The sequence below is a fragment of the Bombina bombina genome, chromosome 6, assembly GCF_027579735.1.
Source record: "Bombina bombina isolate aBomBom1 chromosome 6, aBomBom1.pri, whole genome shotgun sequence".
NCBI classification, from domain to species: domain Eukaryota; kingdom Metazoa; phylum Chordata; class Amphibia; order Anura; family Bombinatoridae; genus Bombina; species Bombina bombina.
The window spans coordinates 1,132,433,776-1,132,446,480 of record NC_069504.1 but is presented as its reverse complement, the minus strand read 5'-3'; the positions used below and the strand labels follow the sequence as shown (position 1 = coordinate 1,132,446,480).

At 46.5% G+C, this 12,705-nt stretch overlaps 2 protein-coding genes across 2 annotated transcripts; one reads left to right on the top strand and one right to left on the bottom strand.

The window, feature by feature from the left end:
* Positions 1 to 1,481: 1,481 nt before the first annotated feature.
* On the top strand, positions 1,482 to 4,029 carry LOC128664922 (ice-structuring glycoprotein-like). Its single transcript, XM_053719715.1, is given in 3 exon segments — positions 1,482 to 1,951; positions 2,204 to 3,156; positions 3,239 to 4,029. Coding segments are annotated over 3 exon segments (2,214 nt in total).
* Positions 4,030 to 4,207: 178 nt separating this feature from the next.
* On the bottom strand, positions 4,208 to 6,293 carry LOC128664921 (collagen alpha-1(I) chain-like). The gene is made up of 3 exons (XM_053719714.1): positions 5,738 to 6,293; positions 4,847 to 5,560; positions 4,208 to 4,803 (listed from the first exon to the last, which is right to left on the bottom strand). Exons 1-3 carry the CDS (start codon positions 6,291 to 6,293, stop codon positions 4,208 to 4,210), a joined length of 1,866 nt encoding a protein of 621 aa, XP_053575689.1.
* Between the last annotated feature and the right edge of the window lie 6,412 nt (positions 6,294 to 12,705).

The following is a 12,705-nucleotide window of genomic DNA, read 5'->3' as shown; positions in this document are numbered from 1 at the left end:
ATATACACACGCATATAAAAACATAAATACATATATACACACATATAAAAACATGAATACATATATACACACATATAAAAACATAAATACATATATACACACATATAAAACATAAATACATTAGTACACACATATAAAAACATAAATACATATATACACACATATAAAAACATGAATACATATATACACACATATAAAAACATAAATACATATACACACATATAAAAACATAAATACATATATACACACATATAAAAACATAAATACATATATACACACATATAAAACATAAATACATTAGTACACACATATAAAAACATAAATACATATATACACACATATAAAAACATAAATACATATATAAACACATATAAAAACATAAATACATATATACATACGCATATAAAAACATAAATACATATATACACACATATAAAAACATAAATACATATATACACACATATAAAAACATAAATACATATATACACACATATTAAAACATAAATACATTAGTACACACATATAAAAACATAAATACATATATACACACATATAAAAACATAAATACATTAGTACACACATATAAACATATATCTATAAATATTAAGTATGTATGTATCTCTATGTTAAAGCCCTTTGCAGTCTATTTTTTTTCTAACACCTGAGACCTCATATCTTTGAGCCCTTATAACTTTTGAATGCAATATATATATTTTTTAAATAATTTTTATTAGACAGTTATCATGAGTGTAACTGAACTTTTACGTGTAATTTTGATGTGTTTTGTGACACTTCTTTGACTGTTATAACAGTTAACCAGAGCTCTTAAATCGCAGTAATCATTCTAGCGTAACTCACAATTGTGCTCACACGTTCGCATTTACTTTCAATTTGTAATATAAGAGGAATTTAACTTGCGAGCAAAGGACCGGGAAAACCCAATATCGCTTACACACAAACGATAGTGCTCCACTTGTAATATAGCACTAAATATTTACTGCGCTTTCTTACTATGAGACATTTTTATAAACCCTATTAACAATAGACAAATAGTAAAGCGATATGAATGTGTGAACTGTAGCACTGGTGCTGAACATTTCTCTTTCTATGTAACAAATTGTTTCATTTCTTGTTACACGTGGCGAGAGCGATAATTCCAACACAGGGCAGCACAAGAAGCCTGGGGGATAGGAAGGTAGATGGCTAAATAAAGGATACTTGTTTCATAGCCAAAAAAGTCTCTGGTGCCAGCCAATGTCTACAATAATGGGCAAGTGAAACGCATAGAAGGTGATGATGGATAACATATCAATGTCATTGTGGCATTAGGTAATTGTGCTTAACCATTTAGCTGCCAGGCATAAGGCGAGGGATGTGTAACCAGCTAACACACAACTGATGACATTTTGTTTATATGTCAGTTATTATTATACTGCTGGATTTGTAAGAGGCTGAAACCATTTATTGTTTAATATTCTTATATGAACCATAACGTCTATATTCAGGATGGATGGTGGCCTCTTTTTCTAGTTTTGTTTCTACAAAATTTCACTCTGTTCTTACAAGTCTCACCAGCCTCACCAGCCTCACCAGCCTCACAAGCCTCACCAGCTTTACCAGCCTCACCAGCTTTACCAGCCTCACCAGCCTCACAAGCCTCACCTGCTTTACCAGCCTCACCAGCCTCACATGCCTCACCAGCTTTACCAGCCTCACCAGCTTCACCAGCCTCACCAGCTTTACCAGCCTCACCAGCCTCATCAGCTTTACCAGCCTCACCAGCTTTACCAGCCTCACAAGCCTTACCAGCCTCACCAGCCTCACCATCTTTACCAGCCTCACCAGCCTCACTAGCCTCATAAGCTTTTGTAGCCTCACAAGCCTCACCAGCCTTACCAACCTCCTCTACTTTACCAGCCATACTAGTCTATCAGCCTCTGCTTCTTCACCAGCCTTACCACCCTCTACTGATTCACTAGCCTTACTGGCCTCTACTGTTTCACCAGCCTTACCAGCCTCTACTGCATTACCAGCCTTATCAGCCTCACTAGCCTCATAAACATTTGTAGCCTCACAAGCCTTACCAGCCTCACCAACCTCCTCTACTTTACCAGCCATACTAGTCTAACAGGCTCTGTTTCTTCACCAGCCTTACCACCCTCTACTGATTCACCAATGTTAATAGCCTCTACTGCTTCACCAGCCTTAATAGCCTCTACTGCCTCACCAGCTTTACTAGCCTCATAAGCCTCACCAGCTTTACCAGCCTTATAAGCTTTACCAGCCTCACCAGCTTTACCAGCCTCACCAACCTCACCAGTCTTACCAGCTTTACCAGCCTCACCAGCCTCACAAGCTTCACCAGCTTCACCAGCTTTACCAGCCTCACCAGCCTCACCAGCTTTACCAGCCTCACAAGCTTCACCAGCTTTACTAACCTCACCAGCTTTACCAGCCTCACCAACCTCACCAGCCTTACCAGCCTCACCAGCTTTACCAGCCTCACCAGCCTCACCAGCTTTACCAGCTTTAACAGCCTCACCAGCCTCACCAGCTTTACCAGCTTTACCAGCCTCACCAGCCTTACCAGCCTTACCAATCTCACCAGCTTTACCAGTCTCACCAATCTCACCAGCTTTACCAGCTTTACCAGCATCACCAGCCTTACCAGCTTTACCAGCCTTACCAGCTTTACCAGCCTCACCAGCCTCACCAGCTTTACCAGCCTTACCAGCTTTACCAGCCTCACCAGCCTCACCAGCTTTACCATCCTCACCAGCTTTACCAGCCTCACCAGCCTCACCAGCTTTACCAGTCTCACCAGCCTCACCAGCTTTACTAGCCTTACCAGCCTCACCATCCTTACCAGTCTCACCAGCTTTACCAGCCTTACCAGCCTCACCAGCTTTACTAGCCTCACCAGCTTTACCAGTCTCACCAGCTTTACCAGTCTCACCAACTTTACCAGCCTTACAAGCCTCACTAGCCTCACCAGCTTTACCAGCCTCACAAGCCTCACCAGCTTTACCAGGCTCACCAGCCTCACAAGCTTTACCAGCCTCACCAGCCTCACAAGCTTTACCAGCCTCACCAGCTTTACCAGCCTCACAAGCTTTACCAGCCTCACCAGCCTCACAACCTTTACCAGCCTCACCTGCCTCACAAGCTTTACCAGCCTCACCAGCCTCACAAGCTTTACCAGCCTCACCAGCTTAACCAGCCTCACCAGCATCACCAGCTTCCATCAGCCTCGCCAGCTTTACTAGCCTCATCAACCTCACCAGCTTTGCCAGCTTCACAAGCCTCACCAGCTTTACCAGCCTCACTAGCCTCATAAGCTTTTGTAGCCTCACAAACCTTACCAGCCTCACCAGCCTCCTCTACTTTACCAGCCATACTAGTCTAACAGCCTCTGCTTCTTCAACAGCCTTACCAGCCTCTACTGATTCACCAGCCTTACCACCCTCTACTGCTTCACCAGCCTTACCAGCCTCTACTGCTTCACCAGCTTTACCAGCCTCACAAGCCTCACCAGCTTTACCAGCCTCACCAGCTTACCCAGCCTCACAAGCTTTACTAGCCTCTCCAGCTTTACTAGCATCACCAGCCTCACCAGCTTTACCAGCCTCACCAGCTTTACCAGCCTCACCAGCCTCACAATCCTCACCAGCTTTACCAGCCTCACAAGCCTCACCAGCTTTACCAGCCTCACCAGCTTTACCAGCCTCATCAGCCTCACAAGCCTCACCAGCTTTACCAGCCTTACCAGCCTCACAAGCCTCCCCAGCTTTACCAGCCTCACCAGCTTTACCAGCCTTACCAGCCTCACCAGCTTTACCAGCCTTCCAACCTCACCAGCTTTACCAGCCTCCCCAGCCTCACCAGCTTTACCAGCCTCACAAGCCTCACCAGCTTTACCAGCCTCACCAGCCTCACCAGCTTTACCAGCCTCACAAGCCTTACCAGCCTCACCAGCCTCATTATCTTTACCAGCCTTACCAACCTTCTCTACTTTATCAGCCATACTAGTCTAACTGCCTCTGCTTATTCACCAGCCTTACCACCCTCTACTGATTCACTAGCCTTACTGGCCTCTACTGATTCACCAGCCTTACACAAGCCTCACCATCTTTACCAGCCTCACTAGCCTCACTAGCCTCATAAACGTTTGTAGCCTCACAAGCCTTACCAGCCTCACCAACCTGCACTACTTTACCAACCATACTAGTCTAACAGCCTCTGCTACTTCACCAGCCTTACCACCCTCTACTGATTCACCAACGTTAATAGCCTCTACTGCTTCACCCGCCTCACCAGCTTTACTAGCCTCACCAGTATTTTCTGCCTCACCAGCTTTACCAGCCTCACCAGCCTCACCAGCTTTACCAGCCTTTACAACCTCACCAGCCTCACCAGCTTTACCAGCCTCACCAGTCTCACCAGCTTTACCAGCCTTACCAGTCTCACCAGCTTTACCAGCCTCACCAACCTCACCAGCCTTACCAGTCTCACAAGCTTCCCCAGCCTTACCAGTCTCACCAGCTTTACCAGCCTTACCAGTCTCACCAGCTTTACCAGCCTCACCAACCTCACCAGCCTTACCAGTCTCACCAGCTTTACCAGCCTTACCAGTCTCACCAGCTTTACCAGCCTCACCAACCTCACCAGCCTTTCCAGCTTTACCAGTCACACCAGCCTCACAAGCTTCACCAGCTTTACCAGCCTCACCAGCATTACCAGTCTCACCAGCTTTACCAGCCTTACCAGTATCACCAGCTTTACCAGCCTCACCATCCTTACCAGCTTTACCAGCCCTCACCAGTTTTACCAGCTGTACCAGTCTCACCAGCCTCACAAGCTTCACCAGCTTTACCAGTCTCATCAGCTTTACCAGTCTCACCATCCTTACCAGCCTCACCAGCCTCACCAGCTTCACCAGCTTTACCAGCCTCACCAGCCTTACCAGCTTTACCAGCCTTACCAGCTTCACCAGCTTTACCAGTCTCATCAGCCTCACAAGCTTCACCAGCTTTACCAGTCTCACCAGATTTACCAGTCTCACCAGCCTCACCAGCTTTACCAGCCTTACCAGTCTCACCAGCTTTACCAGCCTCACCAGCTTTACCAGCATCACCAGCTTTACCAGCCTCATCAGCCTCACCAGCTTTACCAGCCTTACCAGCCTCACCAGCTTTACCAGCCTTACCAGCCTTACCAGCTTTACCAGCCTTACCAGCATCATGAACCTTACCAGCCTCACCAGCTTTACCAGCCTCACCAGCCTCACCAGCTTTACCAGTCTTACCAGCATCACCAGCCTCACCAGCCTGACCAGCCTCACCAGCTTTACCAGCCTCACCAGCCTCACCAGCCTCACCAGCTTTACCAGCCTCACCAGCTTTACCAGCCTCACCACCCTCACCAGCTTTACCAGCCTCACCAGCTTTACTAGCCTCACCAGCTTTACCAGTCTCACCAGCTCTACCAGCCTTACTAGCCTCACTAGCCTCACATGCTTTACCAGCCTCACAAGCCTCACCAGCTTTACCAGCCTCACCAGCTTAACCAGCCTCACCAGCATCACCAGCTTCCATCAGCCTCACCAGCTTTACTAGCCTCATCAGCCTCACAAGCCTCATAAGCTTTTGTAGCCTCACAAACCTTACCAGCCTCACCAACCTCCTCTACTTTACCAGCCATACTAGTCTATCAGCCTCTGCTTCTTCACCAGCCTTACCACCCTCTACTGATTCACTAACCTTACTGGCCTCTACTGCTTCACCAGCCTTACCAGCCTCTACTGCTTCACCAGCCTCACAAGCTTTACTAGCCTCACCAGCTTTACCAGCTTTACCAGCCTCATCAGCTTTACCAGCTTTACCAGCCTCATCAGCTTTACCAGCCTCACCAGCTTTACCAGCCTCACCAGCTTTACCAACCTCACCAGCTTCACTAGCCTCTACTGCTTCACCAGCCTCATCAGCTTTACCAGCCTCACCAGCTTTCTCAGCCTCACCAGCTTTACCAGCCTCACCAGCCTCACCAGCTTTACCATCCTCACCAGCCTCATCAGCTTTACCAACCTCACCAGCTTTACCAACCTCACCAGCTTCACTAGCCTCTACTGCTTCACCAGCCTCATCAGCTTTACCAACCTCACCAGCTTCACTAGCCTCTACTGCTTCACCAGCCTCACCATCTTTACCAGCCTCACCAGCCTCACTAGCCTCATAAGCTTTTGTAACCTCACAGGCCTCATTAGCCTCACCAGCCTCCTCTACTTTTCCAGCCATACTAGTCTAACAGCCTCTGCTTCTTCACCAGCCTTACCAGCCTATACTGCTTCACCAGCCTTAAAGGGCCACTAAACCCAAAATCTTTCTTTCATGATTCAGATAGAGAATAGAAATTTAAACAACATTACAATTTACTTCCATAATTTATTTTGCTTCATTTTTTAAATATCCTTATTTGAAGAAAAAGCAATGCACATGGTGAGCCAATCACATGATGCTTCTATGTGCAGCAACCAATCAGCAGCTAGTGAGCATATCTAGTTATGCTTTTCAGCAAAGAATATCAAGAGAATAAAACAAATTAGATAATATAAGTAAATTAGAAAGATGTTTAAAATTGCATTCTCTTTCTAAATCATAAAAGAAAAAAATGTGGGTGGCATGTCCCTTTAATAGCCTCTACTGCTTCACCAGCCTCACCAGCTTTACCAGCCTCATCAGCCTCACCAGCCTCATCAGCCTCACCAGCCTCATCAGCCTCACCAGCTTCACCAGCCTCATAAGCTTTACCAGCCTCATCAGCCTCACCAGCTTCACCAGCCTCATAAGCCTCACCAGCCTCATCAGCCTCACCAGCCTCATCAGCCTCACCAGCTTTACCAGCCTCATAAGCTTTACCAGCCTCATCAGCCTCATCAGCCTCACCAGCCTCATCAGCCTCACCAGCTTTACCAGCCTCACCAGCTTTACCAGCGTCATAAGCTTTACTAGCCTCATCAGCCTCCCCAGCTTTACTAGCCTCATCAGCCTCACCAGCTTTACTAGCTTCATCAGCCTTACCAGCCTCCTCTACTTTACCAGCCATACTAGTCTAACACCCTCTGTTTCTTCACCAGCCTAACCACCCTCTACTGCTTCACCAGCCTCACAAGCTTTACTAGCCTCACCAGTTTTATCAGCCTCACCAGCTTTATCAGCCTCATAAGCTTTACTAGCATCACCAGCTTTATCAGCCTCACCAGCTTAACCAGCCTCACCAGCTTTACCAGCCTCTCCAGCTTTACTAGCCTCACCAGCTTTACCAGCCTCACCAGTTTTAATCAGCTTTACCAGCCTCACCAGCTTTACCAGCCTTACCAGCCTCACTAGCCTCACCAGTTTTACCAGCTTTACCAGCCTCACCAGTTTTACTAGCCTCTCCAGCCTCACCAGCTTTACCAGCCTCACCAGTTTTACCAGCTTTACCAGCCTCACCAGTTTTACTAGCCTCTCCAGCCTCACCAGCTTTACCAGCCTCACCAGCTTTACCAGCTTCACCAGTTTTATTAGCCTCACCAGCTTTACCAGCCTCACCAGCTTAACCAGCCTCACCAGCCTCATACGCTTTACTAGCCTCACCAGCCTTACCAGCCTTACCAGCCTCACCAGCTTAACCAGCCTCACCAGCTTTACCAACCTCACCAGCCTCACCAGCTTAACCAGCCTCACCAGCTTTACCAACCTCACCAGCTTCACCAGACTAACTAGCCTCTACTGTATTCACCAGCGTTACTAGCCTATACTGCTTCACCAGTGTTACCAGCCTCTACTGCTTCACCAGCCTCATCAGCTTTAGCAGCCTCTACTGCTTCACCAACCTTTACTGCTTCACCAGCCTCACCAGCTTTGCCAGCCTCACTAGCCTCATAAACTTTTTGTAACCTCACAGGCCTCATTAGCCTCACCAGCCTCCTCTACTTTTCCAGCCATACTAGTCTAACAGCCTCTGCTTCTTCACCAAAATTACTACCCTTCACCAGCCTTAATATCCTCTGCTGCTTCACTAGCCTTACCAGCCTCTACTGCTTCACCAGCCTTAACAGCCTCTACTGCTTCACCAGCCTTACCAGCCTCTACTGCTTCACCAGCCTTACCAGCCTCTACTGCTTCACCAGCCTTACCAGCCTCTACTGCTTCACCAGCCTTAACAGCCTCTACTGCTTCACCAGCCTTACCAGCCTCTACTGCTTCACTAGCCTTACCACCCTCTACTGCTTCACCAGCCTCAAAAAAGGGCCTTTCTCAGGAATTTGGATCTGTTAAAGTAACTAACATTGGAAGGAATCAATTTCCTCACTTTCACCTTGCTTTTCATCACCCATTTTTTCCATTTTTTAGTTTTGATTGACTTATTTTTGTTCTTCACTAACATTTGTTGATCAACTTTTTGAACACTTTTTTGGATTATATTTTATTTTTTATTTTTTATGTTATTGCATATTGTGTATTTTATTTTTTATGTTATTGCATATTGTGTATTTTATTTTTTATGTTATTGCATATTGTGTATTTTATTTAATGATATCTTAACCTCACTGGATTAAGTAGCTAGCATTTTTATATCCATTTGCACTCACTCACTATTTGATTGTATCTATACAATTATTTTGCTACCCCCTTTTTTTGCACTGCAGTGCATTTTTCTATTTTTTGGAACACTATTTTTGTAACACTAATTTTGAACACTATTGTTTGTATTATTGTTTATTAGTTTTTTGCTTGATGCACTTGCTACAGTTGTACTTAGGCTAATTCTGTTTTATCAGTATACACTCTTATTCTGGTGTACCACTCACACTGATCACCTGTTATTACCTCTGTTTTTATTGTAATTATCAGCTTTGGCCCTTTGAGCCGCTTCTGTAAGATATTCCTGTATTTGTAATTTTATTTATATGTGCTTTTTACATTTTTTATATATAGTCTTTTATTACTGATGCTTTTTAGCATGGTTCATTAAATAATCTTCTTTTATCTCTCTGTGAGTATATTTATCCCTTGGCCTCTTGTTGGCGCTGTATTCACTTCTTACTACTAGCCTCACCAGGTTTGCCAGCCTCACAAGCGTCACCAACATTACCAGCCTCACCAGCGTCACTAGCCTCATAAGCTTTTGTAGCCTCACAAGCCTTATCAGCCTTACCAGCCTCCTCTACTTTTACAGCCTCTGCTTCTTCACCAGCCTTACCACCCTTTACTGATTCACTAGCCTTACTGGCCTCTACTGCTTCACCAGCCTTACTGGCCTCTACTGCTTCACCAGCCTTACTGGCCTCTACTGCTTCACCAGCCTTACCACCCTCTGCTGATTCACCAGCCTTATCAGCCTCTACTGATTCACCAGCTTTAATAGCATCTGCTGCTTCACTAGCCTAACCACCCTCTACTGATTCACCAGCCTTATCAGCCTCTACTGATTCATCAGCCTTATCAGCCTCTACTGATTCACCAGCCTTACTAGCCTCTACTGCTTCACCAGCCTCAATAGCCTCTACTGCTTCACCAGCCTTACCACCCTCTACTGATTCACCAGCCTTATCAGCCTCTACTGATTCACCAGCCTTACTAGCCTCTACTGCTTCACCAGCCTCAATAGCCTTTGCTGATTCACCAGCCTTACCAGTCTCTTCTGCTTCACCAGCTTTAATAGCCTATGTTGCTTCACTAGCCTTACCACCCTCTACTGGTTCACCAGCCTTATCAGCCTCTACTGATTCACCAGCCTTACCAGCCTCTACTGCTTCACCAGCCTCAATAGCCTTTGCTGATTCACCAGCCTTACCAGTCTCTTCTGCTTCACCAGCTTTAATAGCATCTGCTGCTTCACTAGCCTTACCACCCTCTACTGGTTCACCATCTTTACTAGCCTCTACTGATTCACCAGCCTAACCAGCCTCTACTGCTTCACCAGCCTCAATAGCCTCTACTGCTTCACTAGCCTTACCACCCTCTACTGATTCACCAGCCTTACCAGCCTCTACTGATTCACCAGCCTTTCTAGCCTCTACTGCTTCACCAGCCTCAATAGCCTCTGCTGATTCACCAGCCTACCAGTCTCTTCTGCTTCACCAGCTTTAATAGCCGCTGCTGCTTCCCTAGCCTTACCACCCTCTACTGGTTCACCAGCCTTACTAGCCTCTACTGCTTCACTAGCCTTACCACCCTCTACTGCTTCACCAGCCTTAATAGCCTCTACTGCTTCACTAGCCTTACCACCCTCTACTGCTTCACCAGCCTTAATAGCTTCTACTGCTTCACCAGCCTTACCACCCTCTTCTACTTCACCAGCCTTACCACCCTCTACTACTTCACCAGCCTTAATAGCCTCTACTACTTCACCAGCCTTAATAGCCTATGCTGCTTCACCAGCCTTTCCACCCTTTACTGCTTCACCAGCCTTACCAGCCTCTACTGCTTCACCAGCCTTACTAGCCTCTACTGCTTTACCAGCCTTAACAGCCTCTACTGCTTCACCAGCCTTACTAGCCTCTACTGATTCACCAGCCTTACCAGCCTCTACTGCTTCACCAGCCTTACTAGCCTCTACTGATTCACCAGCCTTTCCCCCTCTACTGCTTCACCAGCCTTATCAGCCTCTACTGCTTCACCAGCCTTACCATTGTCTACTGCTTCACCAGCCTTACCAGCCTCTACTGATTCACTAGCCTTACCAGCCTCTACTGCTTCACAAGCCATACCACCCTCTACTGATTCACCAGCCTTACCACCCTCTACTGATTCACTAGCCTTACCAGCCTCTACTTCTTCACTAGCCTTACAACCCTCTACTGATTCACTAGCCTTACCAGCCTCTACTGATTCACTAGCCTTACCAACCTCTACTGCTTAACCGGCCTTACCAGCTTCTACTGAGTAACCAGCCTTACTAGCCTCTACTGCTTCACCAGCCTCACTAATCTCTACTGCTTCACCAGCCTCACTATTCTCTACTGCTTCACCGGCCTTACCAGCCTCTTCTGCTTCACCAGCCTTAATAGCCTCTACTGATTCACCAGCCTTACCACCCTCTATAGCTTCACGAACCTTACCAGCATCTACTGATTCACCAGCCTCTACTGCTTCACCAGTCTTAATAGCCTCTACTGCTTCACTAGCCTTACCACCCTCTACTGCTGCACCAGCCTTATTAGCCGCTACTGCTTCACTAGCCTTACCACCTTCTACTGCTTCACCAACCTTACCAGCCTCTACTGATTCACCAGCCTTACCAGCTTCTACAGCTTAACCAGTCTTACCTGCCTTACCATCCTCTACTGCTTCACCAGCCTTACCAGTCTCTACTGCATTACCAGCCTTACTAGCCTCTACTGCTTCACCAGCCTCAACTGCTTTACCAGCCTTATCAGTCTCTACTGCATTACCAGCCTTACTAGCCTCTACTGCTTCACCAGCCTCAACTGCTTCACCAGCCTTACCAGCCTCTACTGCTTCACCAGCCTTACCAGTCTATACTTCGTCACCAGCCTTACCAGTCTCTACGGCATCACCTTTGTACATATGTCAGTAAATACATATAAACACATATAAATATATAAATATATATACAGTATATATATATATATATTTATATATATATGTATATATATATATATATATATATATATATATATATATATATATATATATACTAGTCATAATGCCTGTACACGGGCCATTTCTTGCAGTACAGCGGTCCCACGCTCTCTCTCTCCCCCTCTGTTTTGCTCTCTCTCCCCCCCTCTCTGTTGCTCTTCCTCCCCCCTCTCTTTTGCTCTCCCTCTCTTTTGCTCTGTCTACCCCCCTCTCTTTTATGCTCTCTCTCCCCCCTCTCTTTTGCTCTCTCTCCCCCTCTTTTTTGCTTTCTCTCTCCCCCTCTATTTTGCTCTCTCCCCCTATCTTTTGCTCTCTCTCTCTCCCCCTCTATTTTGCTCTCTCTCCCCCTCTTTTGCTCTTTCTCTCCCCCTCTCTTTTGCTCTCTCTCTCCCCCTCTCTTTTGCTCTCTTTCTCCCCCCTCACTTTTGCTCTCTCTCCCCCTCTATTTTGCTCTCTCAACCCCTCACTTTTGCTTTCTCTTACCCCTCTATTTTGCTCTCCCCCCTCTATTTTGCGCTCTCTCCCCCTCTTTTCCTCTCTCTCTCCCCCCTCTCTTTTGCTCCCTTTCCCACTCTTTTTTGCTTACTCTCTCCCCCTCTATTTTGATCTCTCTCTCTTTCTCTACCCCCTCTCTATTTCTCTCTCTCCCCCCTCTCTTTTGCTTTCTCTCTCTCTCTCCCCCTCTCTTTTACTCTCTCTTCCCCCTCTTTGGCTCTCTCTCTCTCCCCCTTTCTTTTGCTCTCTCTCTTCCCCCTCCCTGCCCCCTCTCTTTTTCTCTCTCCCCCTCTCTTTTTCTCCATCTCCCCCTTTCTTTTGCTCTCTCTCTCCCCCTCTATTTTGCTCTCTCTTTCTCCCCCTCTATTTTGCTCTATCTCTCCCCCTCTCTTTTGCTCTCCCTCCCCCTCTCTTTTGCTCTCTTTTTTCTCTCCTCTCTTTTGCTCTCTCTTTTCCCCCCTCTTTTGCTCTCTCTCTCTCTCTCCCCCCTCTCTTTTGCTCTCTCTCTCTCTACCCCCTCTCTTTTGCTCTCTCTTTCTCCCCCTCTGTTTTCCTCTCTCTT

Excerpts from the sequence above, each read along its gene's own strand:
- LOC128664921 (XM_053719714.1), bottom strand. The coding sequence starts at position 6,293 with ATGGCTGGAAAAGTAGAGGAGGCTGGTGAGGCTAATGAGGCCTGTGAG. Across the intron at positions 5,561-5,737 it reads TAGTGAATCAGTAGAGGGTG|CTGGTGAGGCTGGTAAAGCT; the intron begins GTAAGGCTGGTG and ends AGGCTGGTTAAG. Across the intron at positions 4,804-4,846 it reads TGGTGAAGCTTGTGAGGCTG|CTGGTAAGGATGGTGAGGCT; the intron begins GTGAGACTGGTA and ends GGGCTGGTAAAG.